Consider the following 25539-nt stretch of genomic DNA (forward strand, 5'->3'; position numbering starts at 1 on the left):
GCAAATAACTCAAATAATAAGTATTTTGTCGAAAAAACATTTGTAGCAAAAATATAGCCTGTAAAAAATTTTAAAAAATGGTGTAAATATCACGTCTTTGTACGTAGTAGAAGCAGAGTTATAGCTAATTAAAAATTGGTTCATATTCGTCAAATTCCAAATGAAATACTTTAACGTGAAATAACCAAAAATGGAACACATTTCGGGGAAAACTCATTAAACTTAATTAAAGTGTTTAAAAAAAGCTTCATTTTTGTTTTATAAAAAAATCCTAGCATCAAAAGTAAACAAGTTACGCTCAAAATAAAGTAAGTCCCTTTTTTTGGTAAAAAAATCGGGAAAATCACCCCCTAATTAGTATCTCAAATGAACTTAATCGTTACGACTTCACAAGTTTCTTGACTCATGTATGTATTGTTTATACGATCTGTAAGTTTCATCGGTTCAAAGTCCTTATTTTTGAAAGGGCTGTAGTTAAAAGGGGTTGAACGAGTCACTGATCACGAATGTATGCAAATTTAGAAACATCAAATCTTAATCAATTTTTGTCTAACATAAAAACAAAAAAATACATGATATTCAGAAAAGCAATGCTGACTTTCTGTTTTTCGAGATTTTTGGTATCTCTAATAATTTTTTAAAATTTTTGAAAATTTTACTTTAAAACCAAATTTTTTTAAAAATAAGAACTTTGAATCGATGAAACTTACAGATCATATAAACACAACATAAGTAAAATAATTTGTGGAGCGGTAATGATTAATTTCATTTAAGTTGCTAATTAGGGGGTGGTCTTCCCGATTTTTTTTTGCCAAAACAAAAGGGACCAACTTTATTTTGAGCGTTACTTGCTTAAATTTAATGCTAGAAACTTTTTATACAAACAGAAATAAAGCTTTTTTTAAACACTTTAAAAAAGTTATAATGGGGTTTCCCCAAAAATTGCTTAATTTTTTGGATATTTCACTTCGAAATATTCTATTTGAAATTTGGTGAATATGAATCTATTTTTCATTGGCTATAACTCTGGTTCTACGAGGTCCAGAGACCTAACGCGTACACCATGTTTTTTACTTTTTTACATGCTATATTTTTGCTAAGAACGTTTTTTTCGATAACATACTTACTTTTTGAGTTATTTGCGAAAACTCGTCTAAAAATGTAGTTATTTTGTTGAAAAATGAACTTATTCACTCGCAAATAACTCCAAAAGTGTTGACTTGGCGAAAAAGCTCTATAGAACAAAAGTTACTTAAAATTAGTCAGTTTATCCATTTCCGGACTTATTTTGGACATATATTTTTTCACCCCCAAGATCGGGTGAAAGTCACCCCCAGGGGAAAAGCACACATCGGCACAATATCACTTTTTTTCTTTGACATGTAAGTTATGCGTATGCCAAATTTCATGTCAATCCAAGCGGTTCTTTGAAATTTAGAGCAAAAACCGTGAAAGAATGGACTAAAATTTGATTAATCGTGACAATAAACTAGAGAACATCGCTTTTCTTGATATACAAAGACCTGAGACGCTCAAAAATTCAAACTTTTTATCAATAACCCTCCCTAAATGTCAAGAAAAAAACAAAATATTTTTTATTTGAATTCTGATGCCTACGCTTTTGCGATTAGAGATCATTATAGCGGAGATAAACCCTAACAATAATTATTGATATTGACCCCATCTTGTATCTGTATTTTATGCCTTGTTTTTTCCTTTCTGGAATCCGAATATCCGGGATCCAATTATAAATCCCTTGATATTTATCCGCCCCAGGCTGGGTTTAAATTAATTTATTTGTATTTTCTAAGTAAATCGTTAAATATTTTACTTCAATTTTGTTGGAAAGCTGTTTGCGTGTGGTGTTGCAGTTTATTAAATATTAACAAAAAAATACTAGAAAGGTTGAAAATTAAGAAATTATTTTCAGCCTTAAAATAGCCGTGGATACAGGGTTTTTACATAGACCGAATATTTCTGAATATTATTGGTTTTGAAATACAGCGGAACTTGGATATTACGTCATCGGTAGTTACGTCATCTCGGTTGTAACGTCAATTTTTAATAGGTCCGACCAAAAACTATTCAATAACATTATTAAAAACCCGGTTTTAGCGGCTTACAATAAAGTAACACTCGTCTATTCGCTCCGAGCGTTAACAAAGTGTCAAAGCATAATCGACCGACCTGCTCATGGTGGCGGTTTTTTGAAATTTTATAAGGACGCTTTGTGTATGTTTAAATGAGATATTTAAAAAAAATGCCGTGTCACGCTAGTGATACTATGTATTAATATAAACAGAAAATAAAAACGCACTTAATTTGATATCAATTCTTCACTTTCCAATATTGATTATCAGTTTGATTTTGTATACATAACCTCACTATCGCAGTTTATGTCAATAAATCTTTATTAACTAAAAAGAAAATATTTTTGTTGCACTATAAATTACAGTATAAATTAATAACTAATGAATTCTAACAATTGTATTTGGTTATTATCACTACAAAATAAAATATTCAAGTTTAACAAAATAATCCCATAAGACTCAATGTTAAAACGTCCTTACAAAATCTGACAGCGTGTCACGTGACTGTAAGTAGAGGGGAGACGCACGGAGCCAATAGCGTCATAAAATTTTACAGTAGGTTGTCATATTTTTATTTTATGAAGAATAAAGTGCAATGCGTTTCCTTCCGGCTTTGCGACATCGCTCCTTCCAAGAATATGAGAAAGTTAAATCATCCCTTCTGTGTACAGTTGTACAGTTATGTTACCTTAAAGGCTGATTCACATTATAGCTCAGGTCACGGTCCGCTCACGCTCAGCTCAAGGTTCGGTCAACTATTCTTACACGCATCTTAATCATGCTATCCGCACTAAACACGACGGTCAAGTTCCGTCCCTTTTTTTTTGACCGCGTGGTTTCTCCGAGAGAATATTTTGATCGTGGCTTGAGCTGACCGTGAGCGGAGCGTGACCTGAGCTATTATGTGAATCAGCCTTAACAGTTCTACGATTTCTCATTTGCCAGTACCGTCATAACAGTAAATTTTTTCTGTTTCAGATTTTAATTTAGTAATTAGCTTTTTATTTTTTAATATGGCAAGTTTTGGTACTAAAAGGAAGGTTTTGCTTAATAAAGATAAAGTGCGTGTTATAAGAACATTTGAAAGTGGTCGAAAAATTACTGATGTATGTCGGCAATTTGGACTTGTTAATAATTGGAGTGTCATCTTGGCTTAATTCTAAAAAACAAGGATACAATTTTAAAAGCCTTTAAGGGGACTTAGATTCGTTAAAAAAATATATGTAATATACCTAATATAGCAATAATGCTGTAATAAAATTTTCCCTCGTTAAAATTTCATTTTTCTATACCTCTCTTATAACGTCACTCTGATATAGCGTTATTTTTTTAATGGGCCTTTCAATGACGTTATAACCAAGTTCCACTGTATGTATTCCTGCATATAGCTGATCCCCACGTCTAAGATACTTATAGCTCAATTTTCTTTTGCAAAATTCGGAAAAATCATACATTTTGATATTTTTGTCTTTTCCTTAACAGCATTAAGTTTGTCTTTTATTGAAGATACAAGCCGCTTCTTTAACTTTTTTTTACTTAAACGGGTCGTATAGGTATATCTACTTTAAGTTCTTCAGTTTCATGACACTATGTGGTTATAGTTGTCTTTGATTCTCGTATTTTACGTTTTTAGTTATTTTTTTGCTATTCGTCATGGCTACATAAAATTCAATAGTAATTAATACAAATAAAAAATAGAGGCGTGAGACAGAGTGACACAATATCACCGAATCTTTTCAATCAGGCTCTGAAAAATGTTATTAAAAAATTAGAATGGGAATAAAAAGGTATAAAAATTTGTGGACAACGCTTGGACTATCTAAGGTACGCTGATGACATCGTATTGATAACCGAAAAAAAGAAGAATTGTTTGAAATGATAAAAGGACTGAGCACAGAAGCTGGAAAGGTAGGCCTTATTATGAATTACAGTAAGACCACAATGATAACAAATACAGATGAGGATATCGAAATGAGGATCGGGCAAGATAAAATAGAACAAGTTAACGATTATTTATATCTGGGTCAAATTATAAAATCTTAGCAAGGAAAATCAAACAGCAGAGATCAAAAGACGAGTTAGACTAAAAAGGGCGGTATTTGGCAAACTAAGCTACATTCTTAAAAATAAAATATATCCACAACATCTTAAGACCAAGGTATACATTCAATGCTTACACCCTGTTCTCACTTATGGTTCCCAAACGTGGATGTTTACAAAAGCAAACATGGACAAAATCATAAAAACGTAAAGAGTAATCGAAAGACAAATTTTGCACATACTTACTTACTTACTTTCCGTGTCCGGAACACCAACAACTTTAAATTCTGTATTTCCAATGGTTGGCCACATAGATGGCCCTGTCATTTGCTATAATTAAGTCTTGTTCTGTGCAGGTCTCTCTCATCTCTGTGCATGATAGTAGATGCCGGCTGGTCTGAACCGCGCCACAGTCGCAGGTATCGTCCTCCTGATATCCCCATTTTTTCAGGTTACTAGCACAACGTGAAACGCCGGTTCTTAGTCTGTTTAGCGCTTTCCAAGTCGGATACGGTAAATTGTGTCCAGCAGCCATTTCCTCCGAGGGAGGAAAATGTGTCGCGGTAGTTGACGCTTGCCATAGGTGTATTCGGCGCGTCTCTGGCGCTTCGGGGATGGATCTTGATGTTTTCAGGAAGCTTTTCCGAGATCTTAGTCTGCTTGGCTGAGTTTGGTGGTCATATAAGGGGTGTCTTCGGTCCGTCTCCTGCTTTTTCCGTTCTACCTCTGACGTGACCTTCCTCCTGATTGGTGGTGGAGCAATTCCAGCAATGGGGTATACCTCTTCGATAGGTGTCGGTTTCAGGCAACCCGATATTATACGGACCGTTTCATTTAGAGCCACGTCGACGTTCTTTGCGTGAGCAGAGTTTGCCCATACTGGTGCACCAACAACACAGATTTTGCACATAAGACTAATGGATAAAAAGAGAAACAAGTGGATAAGAGAGAAAACAAAAGTTAGGGATGTTAGACAAGAAGTTGCAAAATTGAAATGGAGATTTGCCGGACACAATATAAGACAAAAAGAAGACCGATAAAACAAAATTCTTATAAATTGGAGACCGTTTGAATATAAACGAAGCAGACTAAGGCCCAAAATGAGATGTACAGATGATACCAAGAAGCAACTGGGGTTCTATATGGATGACTGTAGCGACAGACAGAGAAGAATTAAAAAGGATTGGGGATAGCAATGTCCAAATATGGACCGAAGAAGGCTAATTAGATAGATAGACATAACATTCAATCTATTTTGTGACATTCACTTGTTTTTTAGATTCCACAGATATTTTCTTTATCTCTGTTGTAATTTTATTTAAGCCCGCATCGACATTTTGACTAATATTTTCCCAAATTAAATTTTCGTTCAGTTGTCATTGAGCCGTTTCCGTAACATTATCGTCTTGTATTTATGCAAAACTTCATTTATTTACCTATTGTTGTCCTTCTATAATGTCCAAAACTTTAAAATTGTTGTTTATTTTAATTTATTGTAAAAAAACTTACGTTATCCTACCCACCGCGCCACTTGTGATAAATATGAAATTTATTTAAGCTTGTCGTGTTCGAACATTACAAATTTTAGCATTAATATTTTACGGTGATATTAAATGCACTGTTTAAAATCGTATTACGATTCGTTCGATATTTTCTGGCACAATTTCTGGCATGCATCTAGCGGCATAACTTAAATTGATAAATATCAACTTCCTCAGTGTGCAGGATTACGTTTCACGCCATCGCACGTGGTCGATTTTTATACAATACTAGTAAGTGATATTTCATCTAAAAATTAATCTTTCCCTCTATTCACACACTAGCAGCAAGCACGAAATTTGTGGGGGGTGCTATTCATCGATCGCAAATCATTTATTCATGCTTTCCCCTGCATTATTATGTGAGTCATTGTGATACTGACCACCCAAGGTTTGTTCATTGTATCCACCATATGATAATAATGTCACGATTGTTATCTACCGGGTGAAATCGAAGTAACACGTTTGCCAATTGGGGTTTTTGCTCAGAACCAGTAGCTAGATTATCTTTTCTGTATAAATATTGATTGAAAATAAAATGTTGATTCAAACATTGATTAAAAGAATATCTATACTCAGGGCTAACTGATTTTTTATCTTTTCTTTTTGTTATCTTTCTAATATTTTTCACTGTTTTAATTAATTTTTCCGATGTTATACGAAATTTTATTTATGAAAAATAATCAAATCAAAATATAAATACCGCATCTCCCTCCATTTTTTCTGACTTCCTCTATTTTTTCCTGACCTTCCTATTTTTTCTAACCCCCACAAATTTTTTCTAACACCCTAAAATAAATTAGAGGGAGTCAGCAAAAATAAGAGGATGTTAGAGAAATTTGAGGTATACTTGAATATTATATAGATTTACATAGATTTAAAAAACAAAAGACAATAAAAAATTCACGTTGCACTTGCGACAGAAGTGACTACTTCTTATAGCGCGTTATATACTATTGAAATTTTATGTCTGCTTACTATTAAAGTGTCGTCGTACTATCATGCTATATTCAACAAAATCAGCTTCGTACGATCTTTCATTAGATATTGCAAATCAGTTTGGCTGATTTTATTTGCAAATATGTTTGAGAAATCCCTTTGGAACCGCGCTGGGCAGATGGGACGTGAATTATAAATTGTAAAATCCTCTCATCTTCCTTAGTCTCGACATCCATATGGCTTGCAAATTGTAAAAGCCTGGGAGGTGTAATGAGAGAAGGTTCCCATTGTTTTCAGTCTGGTGGGATGTAGAATAACATTATGTTGTTTTATATGCCATTAGAGTGAAAACTTAGTCAAGTGACTACTTCTTATAGCGCGTTATACTATTGAAATCTTATGTCTGCTTACCATTAAAGTATCGTCGTATTATCATGCTATATTCAACAAAATCAGCTTCGTACGATCTTTCATTAGATATCGCAAATCAGTTTGGCTGATTTTATTTGGAAATATGTTTGAGGAATCCCTTTTGTGAGATTGGATATGTGACATTTCTCAGGCATTAAATCACATTCATGGTAAATCGTTGGTATTTAGGGATATTAAACTATCCAATGTTATAGTAGGTACCTGGCAATTATTTTGAATTCGCCGATTTTGTCACTTGTGTTGTGATGTAATATAGAATGTACTCATTATTATTTTATATCGATGTTTAATTACTTCATTTTAATTATTAATGTATTGCAAAAATAAAACTACTGATTTGTGACGAATAAAAGAAGATTACCTACTTTATTTTAGTCTATTTTATTCATCATCAGTATATTATGTTTATTTATTATCATTATTATCTTGGATAGCGATAAGAAGTATTATAGCTGCAGTTTTAAGTGACATCAATCTAAAGGAGTTTTTGATAACTTTATATCAAATAACATTGTTGCTTTTAATATTTTCTTTACAATCTCATCACATTTTTTCACTCTTTAAACCTTCCTTGAATTTTTACAAATGTTTCAAAACCGAAATTAGCTAAATTGGTTCAGTTATTCTGAAACTGTTGTAAACAAGATATAAAAAAAATAAAACGACATTTAATGATTACATATCGACAAAAAGTGTACTTAGGCAGATAGCGTAATCAGGGGCGTCATTTGAAATTTTGATTGGGGGGACAACCATTATGTATACAGAGAGAGTCTGTAATTTGGAGTAAATTCAATATCTCAAATACTAATTGTTTTTTTGAAAAATGCTCAGACCCATCGATTAGTATTTCAAATTGTGCTTTTTGGCATATAATAATCATGTATACAGGGTGTCCCAATTTAGAGATATGACGTCATCGTTGATGTTCTTAAATGTGTCATTTTGATAGTTATTTTGATAGGCTGTGTAAAGTTATATACAACTGCAAAATTTCAAATTTTTATTCCCTACCATATACAAAATAATAAAAAATAACAAAGTTATGAAAAACAAGTAATCAAATAATAATTGAATTTAATTATTTCGAATAAGCAAATGCTCATATCGTTGCCCATTGACAATTTGACAATAATTGAGGGCAACATTATAAGTATTTGCTTTATTGAAATAATTAAATTCAATTATTATTTGATTACTTGTTTTTCATAACTTTGTTATTTTTTATTATCTTGTAGATGGTAGGGAATAAAAATTTGAAATTTTGCAGAAGTGTATAATTTTACACAGCCTATCAAAATGACAGTGTTGCCATTTAAGAAAATCAATTATGACGTCATATCGCTAAATTGGGACACCCTGTATACATTATTATTGTATGTAAAGAATGATAATTTGAAATACTAATCGACGGGTCTGAGCATTTTTCAAAAAAACAATTAGTATTTTAATTATTGAATTTATTCCAAATTACAGACATAACTTTGTTATTTTCTATTATCTTGTAAATGGTAGAAAATAAAAATTTGATATTTTACAGTTGTGTATAACTTTACACACCCTATCAAAATTGCCATCAAAATGACAGTGTTGCCTTTTAAGAAAATCAACGATGACGTCATATCTCTAAATTGGGACACCCTGTATACATCATTATTGTATGTCAAAAAGGACAATTTGAAATACTAATCGACGGGTCAAAGCATTTTTCAAAAAAACAATTAGTATTTGAGATATTGAATTTATTCCAAATTACAGACTCTCTCTGTATACAATACATTAAATATATGCAAATATAATACAAATAAATCACTATAGTAATAAAACATGTATTTTTTGTAAATTTCAGTCATGACACCCTGAGCGTGATTTGTTGCATTAGGCTTTTAGAGGATTAGATAGGTATGTTAAATTACTAGACGATCTGAGAAAAGAATTTCATAAATTAGATGTTAAATAAAATTTTAATAAGCAGATAAAAAGTAGGTAATTAGACATCTTGAACTAAACCTAAAAATTAATACTATTTGGAAAATATGATAAGAAATTCGGAAACGGGAAGAAATTTAATATGTTAAGATACCTATTAATAAATAAAAATCGTAAAAATGTCTGTTCTCTCTTGTGGTTTATATAACACTATTATTTTTTCTCAGTACATCCACAATATGTGAATAAAGTGGCAATGTAGGAAAAATAGCAGCTGACCGCATCTGTAAAGTCAAAAAAATGTTCCTCAGAGACATTTCTACCCCATTCTGCTTCGTTAAACTCGCTCAATGTTAGTATAATAAAAGAAAAAACTCACCGTTATTGGGATATCATGATGGTCACAAGTGTCCAGTCTCCTCCTGAACCGCAAAACAGTGTGAGTGCTGTTCTCGTATCCCAGCAGAAGTTGGTAGTCCTGGCTGGGATCGACTTCCGGTTCTCTGTCTATTGCACTTCCGGGCGAGTCCTTGACATGTCGGTCCTGCGGCAAAGGAAAAACTTATAAATAGAAATTCGATGTAAAGTTCTTTTTGTGTTTGTGAATACAAAGTCGTGCGAAGAATTTTTATAAGTGGTTATTATTTTGATCGTCATTACAACAGGTTAATTATTTCGAATAAAAGTATAATTCCTCAAATAAATACATAAGAACAAGGCACTATCTACATTTATAATTTTTTAAAGAATATCTTTGAAATCCAGAGATCAAAAAATTAAAAAAGGTAAAGTAACAAATAACTTATGCTAAGAGAATATATGGGTAACTAGAGAGTTAATTTGGAGAAATCAGCTCTTAGAAATTGAAGCAAAGAATATTAGAAGTAATGGTAATACAAGCAACGGAAATAATGGAAAAACAACTAAAAGAATAACGACAAGACAATTTTAAATGGTATGGGAACATGAGGCGCATGGAAGAGCATAGGCGGCACAGAAAAATTATTGTTTTCCCAGATAATTCCCCAGATGGCTAGGCTCTATCCAATAGGAAGAAACGAGCAAAGTCGCCAGCTACATGGAATTTTGGCTACAACTAAAGACTGGAGATTCTCGGAGAGACAAAATGATGTGGCGATCGAATGCGGTATGTGGCAATAGCTGTACTTTGTAAATAAACAAGTAAATCAATAAAGGACACGAAAATTAAATGGAAGCAGCACGTATATCGAGTAGCCGAGAATAGAGCATTACAGGTCAACAGAGATAAAGGCCAGAATGGGATCAATTGGAAGAGTAAGAAAACCATGGCCAGGAAATATTTGAAATCGTGGAAAATGAGACCGAAGAATATCCCGAAACAACAACAGACTTACTAGAGAGAGTTGCAGTAACTAGAAATAGAAAAAAAATTGAAATGGTAACATCTACTAACATAGACATTATTGTTTTGCAGTATACTAAGCTGCTTTACTAATTTTAATACCCCTATAATAGTTTAGTCTCAGCTTATCGGCGAGATGGCTGGTGATGTAAGCTTTTGTAGTGAAACACTCACACGCTGGTAAGTCTTAAATTATTCTTTTAATTCATTCAGACAGTGATAAACACAGATTTTTTTTGTTAGTGTTTTTGGGTACGCCTGATCATCGGGCAATCTACACTATTAGGGCATTCAGTAGTTAACGGCACTTTTACTATTTGCGATACAAATTCGTATATTTAATTGAATAACGAAAATCATATTAATATAAAGAATATAATTCATTTTTATGAACATATTTTTTTGTAATAATTGTCACGCAATTTTTTAATATTATGAGTAGGTTGTGTGTTATATTTTTATTGAACCAAAAAGCTTTTTCTGAATTTAAAAGCTTGTGGCATAAAGTCTAAATTTATGAATGTTTACTAAGTCTACGCACTATTCAATTTTTAGTAATCATTTATGTCGATTTTGTTAAGGGCGGCAATCCCAATTAGCTATAAGAATTTTTTAATATACAGGGGAATTGATTAGTAGGGTAAAGCTCAATAGCTCCGCTATAGTAATAGATAGCAATAAAAGTTAATAACAAAAATTTTAGCCACCTTTGAGCTTCACATTACAAAATTAGTTAGAATGTTACAGGGTGTTCGATAACACAGTGGCAGACCAAACTTATGTTTTTTTAAATGGAACACCCTATATTTGATTTTAAATTCGAAATCCTGTTAACTTCTTCATCACAAAAATATAAAGGTTTGTTATGTTATAAGGTAAGTGCGCCAAATATTGCCATGCTCCTAATATTGCCACTCCCCATAAATTTATTAATTTGTCCCCTGAGTCACAGATGGCCATGTAAGCTCAATTATCGAATTAAAACAACCACTCTAAAAACGTTATAGGTGGAACCAGTCAGTATTGGTGTTCACGGCAAAGCAGCGCGTAATTCGTGCGATTTGTTTATAAAAACGTGGGAAAACTGTAATGATTGTTATAATCTTGCTAATACCGATTAAAGAAGGGTGAGAACGGTATCAGGTAGGTACATTCAAGTACTTTATTAATCCATATTGTGTTTAATTAATATAAAAGGGAATAAAACATAAATCGCCATTTTTGTTCCGCAGTAGTAATGATCCTAATATTGCCACATGAGATAGTTCCTAATATTGCCATGGCAATATTTGGAACCTAACATGAAAATTTACTTTTTATTAATAAAAACTTTCTTTTCAATAGAATGCCGAATAGAAAGAGAGCCATGTGGTCTGAGGCGAATCTCGTTGCAGCGTTAGAAGCAATAAGAGCTGGAAGCAGTATAAGCCAAGCTTCATTACGATACGAAATACCTCGAACAACACTTGGATTACATTATCGCAGCCAAAATTTGGTTAAACGACTTGGAAGGAAAAGTGTTTTAAGTTTTGAACCAGAAAAAGATCTAGTTCGCAGAATTCATAAACTAGCGTAGGTGGGCATGCCAATAACCAGTAAAATAGTAAGAAGTGTATTTTCGTATGCGATGATAATGAACATTCCCAATTTTTTTTTCTGATACATCTAAATTAGCAGGAAGGAAATGGCTAAAATTATTCTTTGCAAGACATCCTGATGTGGCTAGAAGGAAGGCTCAGCAAATGAATCCAGCAAGAGCACAGAAAATGAATCCGTTTATTGTAAAGGATTATTTTAAGAAATTGGAGGAAGTACTCATTAAATTGGAATTGTTTGATAAACCTGGAAACGTTTACAATATGGACGAGAAAGGTTGCCGTCTAACGATCCATAAACAGCAAACCGTATTGGCCAAGAAAGGTGCTAAACGTAGCCACTTGACAGCGCCTGAACACGGTGAAAATGTTAGTATTGTGGGTTGTGGAAATGCCCTGGGGCAAGCCATCCCACCGTTTATTCTTTTCAAAGGGAAGATATTGAAGCCTGAATGGAATGATTATCTACCACCAGGATTAAGTGTAATGATGACACAGAAAGGGAGCATGACAAATGAGGCGTTTATTTCATGGCTAGCACATTTTTAGTAAAGTTTGGTTAAAAGCGATGACACCAGCTAACATCATCTCTGGGATCAAAGCAACTGGAATATTTCGTTTTAACCCAGACATCATACCTGAATCAGCATTTGCACCCAGTCTTATAACGCATATTGAAGAAAATGTGTTAGAACCACTAGACATCGACGATAACAACGTAAATAAGCCATCAACTTCTACAGTTGATAAAAATGGTCCCTGCACAAGTGGAATAAGTAATAAAAAAAATCAACAAAACGTCTTCGTTTATATAGCGAGTCGTCTCATTCTGAATCAGATTTCAGTGTTCATGATAGTACATCTGATGATATAAACAGCGAAGATGAAAATATGGTACCATTCACTCCCGAAAAAGTTCCAGAACCAGACACTTCTTTTAAAGGTATGGGCTTACTAATTTCGCCCCTAATCAAGATAACTGCTACAAAGCGAAAACCAGCAATTGATAGCAAAGCTCAAGAAGTTACGAAGGATTTATTTTCCACAGCGATAGAAAAACCACCCAAAGGTGAAAGTAACAAAGAACCTTCCAAACAACAAGAAAAATCAAAAGACAAAAACAAAGAACAGGAAGAAAAAAAAAATTTAAAGAGTAGTGAATCATGGTTCTGTTATGTATGTAATGAAGACCGCGAGGCTAATATGAGATTATGTCTTGCATGTGGCATGAAGAGTGTGTGGGTCTTACTAAATATGATAAGGACAAATTCATATGCCCCAACTGTTCTCAAAAATAGTCAATGTCTCACATTAGTTTTTTAAATGTTAACGTTCATTATTATTACTTATTTTTATTAACAAAATACCTGTTCGTTTTATTGCCAGTACTGCGGCAATATTAAGGGTATAGGTTCCAAATATTGCCAGTTGGCAATCGTTTAAAAAAAGAAGAATATATATTTTTTTGATTGTTTTATTTTTATAATTGTTTAGAAATTAGACTATAAACATGTTTGTTACTTGTTTAATAAATTTACAGGTTATTTCAAATAAATTTGTATTTAATAAAAAATAATAAGTCTTAGCATGGCAATATTTAGCTCACTTACCTTATAGGGTATTTACAAAGTTATAACCAATTTTATATGAAAATCGTAACAAGTTCAACTCCCTGTATAAATAAAAATAAGCAAAACAACAATAGTTTATTAATGCCATATTTTTTACGTATTGTCAAAATTTTTAAAAATGGACGATATTGCTAATTTTCTTTATATCAAATACAGGGTGAGTCAAAACGCAAGTACATTATTTTCTCAGTAACTTTAAATAGAACACCCTGTATTTTATATCACTATTGAAAAGTACCATTACCGTACTCTAATCTTTAGATAACATTCCCTATGTCTAAATTTATTAGTTTTCGAGATATTTTCATTTTTCAATGGACCAGTAGCGCAGCGTGGCCACCCAAATCACCAGAATTTAATAAACTGGACTGATTTTTTTGGGGTTACGTTAATAATGAAGTTTATAAAATACCTCCAACAACAAGGGATGAGATGAAAAATAGAATATGTACAAAGTGTATTTCGATGTGTTAATTTACAAGTGCTCCGTAGAGTAAGTAGCTCATTCAATGATCGTTTTTAGGCGTACATAAATGTGTTAGGAGATAATTTTGAACACCTTATGTAATTAAATATTAAAAATAATTTATTAAAAGTAGCTTCTAATTTTTTCAAACATGTTTTTTTGCAAAAAGTATTACTGATAAATTATGTTTCGTTCTTTATTTGTTACATTGTTACATTTACATACAAAAGTAGTGTTTAATTGTCTTCACAAAATATTGCATTTTGTGTTTGTGTGTTTTTTTGTAAAATTTATTACTAAATTTCTTTCTTTATTTGTTGCATTTACATAAAAAGATAGTTTTTAATTGTTTCAAAAATGTTGCATGTAGTGGTTGTGTTTTTGTTTGTGAAATGTATTACTAATAAATTATTTTTACTTCTTTATTTACTACAGTGTTACATTGATTACCGGATTGATAATCGGTAATCTTCAATTGTCAATTCAGTCATGGCTTACTTAAAATTTAGATAAATTTAAACACCTAAAATAATTTGCTATTAAAAATGAAAATATCTCGAAAACTAATAAATTTGGGCATAGGGAATGTTATATAAAAATTAAAGTACGTTAATGTTACTTTTCAATAATGATATAAAATATAGGGTGTTACATTTAACATTACTGAGAAAATAATGTACTTGCGTTTTGACTCACCCTGTATCTGATATAAAGAAAATTAGCAATATCAATAATTATTAAAAATTTTCACAATAAATAAAAAAATATGGCATTAATAAACCATTGCTGTTGTGCTCATTTTTATTTATACAGGGAGTTGAACTTGTTACGATTTTCATACAAAATTGATTATAACTTTGTAAATACCCTGTATAACATTACAAACCTTTATATTTTTGTGATGGAGAAGTTAACAGGATTTCGAATATAAAATAAAATATAGGGTGTTCCATTTAAAAAAAAAACATAAGTTAGGTCTGCCACTGTGTTATCAAACACGCTGTAACATTATAACTAATTTTGTAATGTGAAGCTCAAAGGTGGCTAAAATTTTTGTTATTAACTTTTATTGCTATCTATTACTATAGCGGAGCTACTGAGCTTTGCCCTACTAATCAATCACCCTGTATAGTATGTGTGTATAAATTGTTTTTTAAGCATTAAACAAATACATTTTTTAAAGCTTACGATTTCTTTATGATGATTTCGTTTTATTGAAGATACAAATTTTTTATGTCATGTATACATGTAAATTTTAGCAGTATTGGTGGTTTAATCTTCTGATATGTTTTCTTTTAGGATTTGATTTCTCTATGTTAGTAGTAGTAATCAGTTATGATTTATTGGCGTCCTATGACTTTGCAGTTCATAGAATTCAGTATTTCATGTTTTTCTTGTGTCAAACTATTAGCTAATTAAAAGACTGAAATAGTTTTGTACACACTTATGACAACAGGTAAAAGGGGGAGAAGTGTACTTTTGAAGTGTGTAAAATAAATAATTCTTAGCTGAGCGCTTTCGGCTTTTGACCATAGCTTCGAAGATGGCTTTATAAGCCGAAAGCGCTCAGCTAAGAATTATTTATTTTACACACTTCAAAAGTACACTTCTCCCCCTTTTACCTGTTATTAGCTAATTGCGGTCTATCTATCAATTATCTGCTATTTCTCTACTAGTCAGATCAATACCCTTCTAATAAAGTGTTGAGCAACGAGGTCTTCATATCTTTTTGGTATACGATCGGATTATTACCCTTATATCTTTAGCTACCCTTGGTTCACGTAAGGATAATTATTATCCTGATATTTTCTTTTTAGTCCTTGCTTTTCTGCCTTGCGATCGTTATAGTATAATAAGCGTGAATTATGTATATAAGCGATTTATTATAGATAAATAGATGATGATAGATAGCTAGATGAAATATTAGTTATGTGTTGAAATAAGTAGAGTGTAGACATTAGCTTTTATTTACAGCGTTTAACCCCACCTGATTTAAAATATGATTGCTAAGTGATCAAATAAAGAGCATCAATATGTTTTTGAAAGTGCAAAATGGAAAATCGGTTAAGATAGCCAAAAAAAGTTAGTTTTAAAAATTGATTTTGTTTTGTATTTTACTTTATCTTTACAGTGACAATTCATAATTTTTATTTTACATCTATTTACGAAACGCTGTAGATTTTCATTATTTAAATTACCAAAACTCCTTCAGCAAAGAAAATTGAAAACCATAATAGTGTACACTAACTAAATCAAAATCTATTAGCAACAGACTGATAACTTTTGTCTCTTTGCAATTCCCAGTCAGTATCGCAGACATAAGAAAATACCATTTAAGAGAAAATACACTTTTCACCATCAACTTCCTGGAAAATGTTTAATCTCGTACCTTATTAACTCTCATTGCATGTCTTTAAACGTCCCAGGGGAACGCCACTGGTTCACGTCAGTTCTAGTTTCGTAGATGTAGTTGTGCAATTGGGAAAAATAAGTCGGGAATTTCCTCTTATTAGATTGCGCAGAAAGTAGTGCTGGAAGAAATAGAATTTCGTTGCGGTGGAAAGATAAAAGATACTGTTTCGTCGTTTTTCTTTGGGTATTGATCAATTTAAATGTACCTAGTAGGTTGATTTTCCGATAAACGGAATTGAAGCACCGGAATACGGAGAATTGGCAATGATTTTAACGAGATGCAAATACAATAAATATACAGTTTTGGTAAAAAATAGGAAAAAGATGGTAATTAGCTAATAAATCACTGAAAATTTCATTTTAGTAGAAAAATAACCTGACCAATCGGCTATTTGTTTAATCTCATCGATCAGACAATGCATAGTATTGCCTTATTTAAGAACTCTAATTTTTTGCAAAATTATTATTGCATGTGTAACCTATATTAACATCCGGCTCGAAGGACCAGAAACAGGATCTTTATACAGAAACGTAATGAAGTTGTTCCTCTTCTTATTGCGCCGTCTCCTTTGGAAGGTTGGCTATCCAAATGGCAACTGTGGCTTTGGAAACAGCTGCACAAAAAATTTCTGCGGATGAGCGGTCAAACCATCTTCTCAGGTCCTTCAGCCACGAGTCCTGGCGTCTTCCTACTGATCTTTTGCCCTGTACTTTACCTTCCAATATGATTTGATGTAGTTCATATCTTTCCCCTCTCAACACATGGCCCAAGTATTGTATTTTTAAAAAAGACTAAGTTTTCGATCTAATAGCACATAAAATAATACTAAAAATATTACTTAACATCCCACCAGACTGAAAACAATAGAAACCTTCTCTGGTTACACTTCCGAGGCTTCTAAAATTTGCAAGCCATAACGGATGCTGAGACTAAAAAAGATGAGGGAATTTTACAATTTATAATTCACGTCCCATCTGCTCAGCGCGGTAAAGTTTCAGCTCCAGTTCCTGCTATTAGATTGAAAACTTAGTCTTTTGCTAGAAGTTGCCGCTAGGGCATCCCTGTCATTTCGTTCGTTGCAATCCGTCACTGCACGCCAGGGTTTGTCCTGATTGGGTCAGACAGAGCGGCATATGTGCCTCCTGATGAGAGACTAATAAGTTTCGAAACCGGTAGAGGTGCTTGCTGCACTCTCTGATTTAAATATAATATAATGCGGCTGTAGTTTCGTGTTGCAACGAAATTGAAAATGGTTATTCATTTTTGATTTACATGTTTACTCTGATTGGAGTACGAAGGGAACCATTCTCGTTGGAACTTTACCGCGCTGAGCAGATGGGACGTGAATTATAAATTGTAAAATTCCCTCATCTTCTTTAGTCTGAGCATCCGTTATGGCTTACAATTTTAGAAGCCTCGGAGGTGTAACCAGAAAAGGTTCCCATTGTTTTCACTCTGGTGGATGTAGAGTAATATTTTTAGTGTTATTTTATGTGTTATTAGATTAAAAACTGAAGTTTTGCTAGCAGTTGCCGCTAGGGCATCCCTGCCATTTCGTTAGTTGAAATCCGTGACTGCACACCGGGGTTTATACTGGTTGGGTCAGACAGAGCAGCATATGTGCCTCCTGATGAGAGACTAATAAGTTTCGAAACCGGTAGAGGTGCTTGCTGCACTCTCTGACTGAACTAGAATATAATGCTGCTGTAGTTTCGTGTTGAAAACGAAATTGAAAATGGCAATTCATTATTGTATTTTTCTTTCTTGGGTTATTCTTAGTAATCCTTTTTGTTTGTTCATGCGCCGAAGTACCTCATTGTTAGAAACCTTTTGAACCCATGGAATTCTCAGCATTCTTCTGTATGCATACATCTCAAAGGCATCTATTCTCTTTTCTGTTTTAGAGTCCATTGTCCATCTTTCACAGCCATATAGCAAGACAAGATACACATAACATCTGATCATTTGAATTCTGAGCTCCAGACTAAGGTCTGGACCTCGATTTTTGACCCTTTGCTTGGTTACCGAACGTATTCGCTTCATACCTGTTTAGTGTACAGATAGCGAATGATCGATAACATAGCGAGGGGTCAAAAATCGAGGTCCAGATCTTGTAAAAAAACGTTTTCATGTTTATGAGTGTTTTCCTCGCTTGTTCGATTCTTGATAGAATATCTTTTTTTGGGTTACACTGGCTATTGACATTTACTCCCAGATATTTTGTGGACGTTACCTGCTCTATTATTTGTCCTTTGGCATACAGTTTAGTGGTTTCTTGAAGAATACTAAAATTTTAGATTTGGAAACGTTTACGCGTAAACCATACATTTCTCTATGACGAACTACCGCAGTTATTACATTTTGTAGTTATTGTGCATTGCTTGCTATTAGAACGGTGTCATCGGCGGGCCTGATGTTGTCTATGCTGGTTCCGTTAATATTGATTCCACCTTGGACTTAGTCTAATGCTTCTCTGAATATAGACTCCGAATTGAGATTAAATAGTAGTGGTGATAACACGCAACCCTGTCGTACTCCTCGTCGGATTTGTAGATCTTCGGATGTTGTCTGCTCTATTTCAATCGTTGCTGTTTGGTCCCAATACAGCTCTGAGATAATATAAGATAAGATAATGAAGTTCTGGATGTTAGTAAAACCACCAATCCCAATAATAAACGTTTTATTGACACTAAGCAAGATTTTACTGACTTGAAGCGTTAGGACCTCTGGCCTGCTTTCTACCCACTACTATCTCCTCGGTTGAGTGCTTTTATAAATGAATTGCGAGGTCAAGCTCCACAATTCAAGCCTTATTACAAACATGATTAAATAAGTAATTGTCACAGTTTAAATGAACAGTAGGTGTCAAACGGAAAAAGGAAATTAAATTATTTCTTTGGTCAAAGATCAACATACAAGGAGAATAGCTGAGCGAGTAGGCGTTGGAGTCTATTAACAATCAACTCAAATTTTGGTTTTGTTTTATTGAAAAACCAAAAAGAGAAGCCCAGGGAGTCGTGAGAGGATGTATGTTTTATGTTTTTATAATTGAATGGATGGACAGAGTAAGAAATCAAGCGGTAATGCAGCGGCTTAGCAAAGAAAGAGAAGCACTGAATATCATAAGAAGAAGACTACTGTACTTTGACCACGTAATGAGAAATCCGAAATATTAGGAACATCTGATCTGTATTTCATATGTATTTATATTGATAACTATATGGTATAATTTTGGTTTTATGTAAAGTTAATTTTATTAAGCAGATATATTAACCTTACTTGGTACAATATATTGATCAAATGTACATTTAGTATTGTTTGTATATTTTGTATTCCGTTTTGTCCTCATACTTGCAAATACAAGATTAAAGATACTGAGCTACAGAAATAAGTTCTGAGATAAACAAAGTTATAGGTAAGTTCATCAATTTAGAAATTGCTTAAAAATTTAGAAATAGAATTTCGTTACTGTGGAAAGATAAAAAATACAGTTTTCTCGTTTTTATTTGGGTATTGATCAATTTAAATGTACATACCTAGTAGGTTGATTTTCCGATAAACGAGATTGAAGCATCCGAATACGGAGAATTTTAAATCACGGCAATGATTTTAATGAGATGCAAACAGAATAAATATACAGTTTTGCAAAAAATCGGAAAAAGATGGTAATTAGCTAATAAATCACCAGACGTCGTTTTAATGGGAAAAAATATCATAAATCGATTGAATAAATCAAGTAAATTGCTACAACTAACAAAAATATTGAGCAGCTAATAGAACAGTAATATGGAATTGAAAAACATACCAATATTTAAATCCGTTGTCATCATGGTTTTAATTGGGCAAATTGATTTATCATCAGTAAAGATCTGAGTAGAAAAGGTCACGAAATTATCGTATTTGAGATCGTCAGAATATGAAAAAGTATCCAAACTTCTATCACAAAAACTATGGACCCGATCATTATAGTGAGGAAAACATGTATATAGGATGTAACAGCACTGATATCATTTTCTGTCAAGTGTCAATTATCACTGTATATTGTGCTACCTCTGTTCATAATTTAGATGTAATTATTCATCACAGACCGTTTTAATATCTTGTCTCAGGAGTATGTCATGTTTTGAAACACTGTGATGCTATACAACCCCTTTCTACAATAATAATTGTATTACAATTATTATTGTATTGTGTATGTTGCCAAGTTATTGACAAATAAAATTTCCTAAGAAGATGGTTATACCTTTTAGCCAGCTCGCATACCGAAGCAATATCCTACATCGCATGTGGCATGCATTGCGAAAAGATACGCACTGAGTGTCACATCTTGTTTTCCGTGAATCTTCGGTGACTTTCGGTGGAATTTCGTTCACCGAAAACCAGATGTGACACTCAGTGCGTATCTTTCCGCAATGTATGTTATGCGATGTAGGGATATTGCTTTCGTTTGCGAGCTCCCTTACGTCTCAGTTAAGCGCTTGTACACATAAAGGAGGTTACGCCGCGGTTCAAGTTAGGGCTTGTCCATATGAGGGCAGTTTGCCAACGTCGACTGCGCGGTTTACCTGTTTTCCTCCTGTTTTCCTTGGTAACTTCAAAGGCGGCATTAGGGTGAGATCAAGTAGAACAGGTAAACCGCGCAGTCGACGTTGGCAAACACGCCACATATGGACAAGTCCTTAACATAGGAACAAAATGCAGTCGCATAGTATCGTACACATGCAACCACTCAACGTCGTCAAACCGCGGCGGTTGTAAGTTACTAGAAGAGAAATGTGACCGCCAGTCAAACGCTGTCATGTGTACGGTATAAACGGCATCTAACCGCGGCGTCAACCTCTGTCAAACCGCCCTTATATGTACAAGCGCTGAGTTTCGTAGCACATTGTCTACGATTAAAACTGGACAGAAGCCGTCATTTATAATCCATTACTTGCTGTTTCTTTACACAAGGTGAGACATTCGGTAATAAAAAAAATAAATAAAGGCCCAAGTATACGGGACTACTTTACACGTTAAGATGCCGTCTTGTAATAAGCCGGAGAGTCGGTGAGTGCGCTAGTCGTGGAGTACACATAAAGTTTCCCACTTGTTCAGTAGCCAACTGGTTTGTTAGGTTAGGTTTAAAATGAGTGGATGCTTAATCTTCCTCTCATTTGACCTACGAGATCCATTATGGCTCATCCGTAGGATAAAGTTGTCCCTTCAGCCCAGCATTTTTAACATTTGATTATATTACGGCTTTAGGTGACACTTCTACAAAGTCGTAGGACGTGAGTTGATAATTCTCAAATATAATGAGCCTTATTCTATTGTTACGAGACTTAACTTTTCTATGATCCTTTAGGCACTAATGTTTAATTTTAGTTGACTTAATTTATTTTTTAATAACTTACATCTAAACAAATGAAAAACACTGAATTTATATCCTTTATTTATAAACTACCATATCTAATTTATTTATTACACTAAATCTAATAATTTATCTAATTACAATATACCGCTCCCGTTACATATCAAACTACACCGACGTTTTCAAATTCACAACTGAACTCCTAATTCCAAAAATGTCTATTTCTATATAATTACAATGTTGTAGAAATAAATAACAACATCTCGAATATTTACAAGTTTAAAAGAATGTACTCCGGAAGTCTAGAACAAAATCGAGCATCATAAATTATAAAAAAGGTTACTTGGTAAACAACTTCGGGTCTGTTAGACCAGGAGCTGAAAATAGTCGGTGGCTAATTATGTCACACTATCTAATCCTGGGCAGTTGCACAGAACGTGTTCCGCAGTCTCTTCATCAGGCTCAGAGAGTCTTTAATTCGCACTTTCTGTCAGTCCGATGTTGTTAATGTGCCCATTGAGGCGTCAGTGTCGTGTTAGAAGACCTACGATTATTCCTAGATCATTCCTACTCATATCTAGTAGGTCGTTGGACCCTTTTTCCCAAAGTTCATGTATAAAAGCCTTCGGATGCTTGCAGTGGTTAAGTTTCATCCATTCCACCCAGTCCGATATAGTTCCTGTGGCCGTAGTTCGTGCTATGCCAATGACAGGTTCTGGGCCTATAAGTGTTTCTTTTGCAAGTAGACCAAGTAGGCTTTCACTGGCCAGTAGGTTAGCTTTTTCGTTCCCTTCAACACCAGCATGTCTAGGCACCAAAGCTCAGTTCCAAACTAACTTGGAGTCAATTATATTTGATTCAAGTGTTTTCTTCCATTTCATGATCGACACTCTCTTCCCAACTGTTTCGTGGTCTACCACGTATTCTCTCGAATATCCAGCCTATATTTGCTTCGATCATCGATCTTCTCCCATTATCTGAATGTGAAAATTCTAAGTTGTGGAAAACTAGGAGTGTTGTGTACTCGAGAGTCGACCAGAACGCGAATCACAGTGTACTTATCTTCTTCTTAAGGTGCCGAGAACGCTTATCGATCGTTGGCTCTCATGTTACCCAGCATATTAACAATCACTGTCTTATTTACAGCCGCACGAAATAGTTCAGTGCTAGTTTTCCCAAACCATTGGCGTAGGTTTTTAAGCCAAGAAGTTGTACGGCGGCCCACACTTCTTTTTCCCATTATTTTACCTTGCATGACAAGGTGAGGTATGTCATATTTTTCTGGGTGACGCATTATATGACCAAAGTATTCCAATTTGCGCCTTTTAACCGTGTTCACTACTTCGCAACTTTTATTCAAACGTTGCAAAACCCTTTCGTTTGTGACTCTTTCTACCCAACTGATCTTCAGAATACCATCATGAGACCCACATCTCAAATGCTTCTAGGTTTTTTAAAAGCGATTCTGTCAGGGTCCATGCTTCAACCCCGTAAAGTAGTACTGGGAATATATAACATCGAACCATTCTTATGCGAAGTTCCAAATTTAGATCATGACTGCACAGGATTTTATTAAATTTCATAAAACTTGTCCTTGCTTTGGCAATTCTACTTTTTATTTCTGTACTAGGGTTCCAGCTTTCATTAATATGAGTACATAGATATACAAGATTAAACCATAAACAGTGTACTTGCTTATTGCTTATACTTTCATCTCTCAAGGACTTTTGTCATTTGAACTGGTTGGGCACATTTTTTCTCAAGTTTAAAGCAACATTTTTTGCAAACTCGTTGCACAAATTTCTCCCATTATTTTATAAATTCTAAAGAAAATGTTACAACGAACTGGACTCTTCTCATTAATAAGACCAATATACAACAATTTCGGCAAGAGTAACTGATTACGTTCCTATATAGGGCGCTGAAACGTTTTAGCGCAAAATAATGAACGAAGGTCACATACTTTTGGGACAAACCTCGTATATAGAAATGACTATGTAATCTTTGACGTAGCTGAAATAAAATAAGGTGGTATTAGTAATTTTCCTTTATACAATTTCTGTTGATTAGAGTACATCAATAACAATAAAGCCCTAAATGTATACCTTTGCATTCAAAATATTTTAATCAAATAAATCCAGGTTAAGAATATCCATCCATAACTCGCATTAGCGTCTTTATCAGCTTAACGATCATTTTTCATCGATAGAGTCGTCTATTCTACACAAATTTGCGCAAACATTAAAATGTCATTAACATTTTTTTCATTTTTACATGATTGTCGTGTTGCATGCAAATTCCTGACTTTGTGGTAATAAATTAAAAGAAAGTTAACGTAGATTAGTAAAAAGTATAAAGCCAGGTGGTAGTTTTTGCTTCTGGAATCGATTAAAAACAATTTAAAACATGTCTGCTGTGTTAATTGCCGTAAAGATATTTAGATACATTTTAGTGGTTTACTATGGTAGACATTGGGATGTAATAATGGTGTGCTACTGTATGTCAGTTTTTAGTTTATTTTTCTTCTTTAGCCGGTTTTGCAGCCAATTGAACATCTTCTAGTTGGTACAACAGTCTGGTTTATGTCACGAATATGTCTGAGCCATATCAGTTCTGTGGTTTAATAAATCTAATTAGGTATATCTTCTCCCTTCATTATGTCTCTTAGTTCGTGATTCATTCTTCTCATTTCTCCGTTTTACATTCTTATCGGGGGCATAATTCTTCTGGGTGTCGGACGGTATGCGCTCGACCGTTTTGCGCCCTTACCTGAAATCGGCCGGTTTGCGCTCTAACACTTTCTTAATGGAGATGTATAGCTAATTATTTTCTTATGTCGACCAATTTGCGCTCTCTTGTAATCGACGTTTAATTTTATTCTACCATAACGATCAGGTAACGGTTAGGCTAGTAAAATTAGTTTTAAAAAATCATAAAACTATAAAAAAATGGATATAGTCTAGATGATAAGCACAGCAATTGAAAGGTGGAAACACAAAAAAAAGCCGGAAATACCCGAAAGTTAAGTTAGGACCGAAGGGTTGGGTCTTCCTCCTTCCCTTCTTAGAAGGGCTTTCTAAGTTCTTTCTGACTCAACTTTCACGGGTGGAAACACAAAAAAAAAGCCGGAAATACCCGAAAGTTAAGTTAAGACCGAAAGGTTGGGTCTTCCTCCTTCCCTTCTTAGAAGGGCTTTCTAAGTTCTTTCTGACTCAACTTTCACGGGGTGCAGTTGTCTCAGTCGTGTGTCTTAGTGATTCCAAGTGAAGCCAAGAAAATGGCGTCGTGTATTAAAAAATACTAGGAAATGTTGTGGCTTTACTGTATCGGCAAGGAATGGGACTTATTTTGAGTCAGGTAGATTCATCAGACTATTATTGTAGAATGAAATTAATATTATATTGCAAGAGAGCGCAAATCGGCCGATTAAGGAAACTATAGTAGTTAGATATTTCTATTATGAAAATTGCAAAGCGCAAACCGGTCGATTTCAGGTAAGAGCGCAAGACGGTCGAGCGCAAACCGGCCATATTCTCCTTCTGAGGATTTTCCTTTCGAATATTCTTAATTTTTCTTCACTTTTATCAGTGAGGCCCATTGTCTCAGCTGCGTATCTAACTACTGATCTGATTGCTATGTAACTAGTGATCTGGTTGCGACTCCTATCTGTATATTTTCAGTTGGATCAGTTCCTGCCCTCATTAGCCTATAATAGGATTGTTACGGCTT

The 25539-nt window shown here is 33.8% G+C and overlaps 1 protein-coding gene across 1 annotated transcript in view; it reads right to left on the bottom strand.

Moving 5' to 3' along the window:
* LOC114324261 (MOXD1 homolog 2) overlaps positions 1-25539 on the bottom strand; it is a 623307-nt gene that overhangs the window by 116645 nt on the left and 481123 nt on the right. Inside the window, exon 3 of the mRNA XM_028272058.2 lies at positions 9348-9512. Within this exon, the coding sequence (XP_028127859.1) occupies positions 9348-9512 (165 nt within the window). The remainder of the gene's footprint in view (positions 1-9347; positions 9513-25539) is intronic.

The sequence above is a fragment of the Diabrotica virgifera genome, chromosome 7 (assembly GCF_917563875.1).
Source record: "Diabrotica virgifera virgifera chromosome 7, PGI_DIABVI_V3a".
Taxonomy (NCBI): domain Eukaryota; kingdom Metazoa; phylum Arthropoda; class Insecta; order Coleoptera; family Chrysomelidae; genus Diabrotica; species Diabrotica virgifera.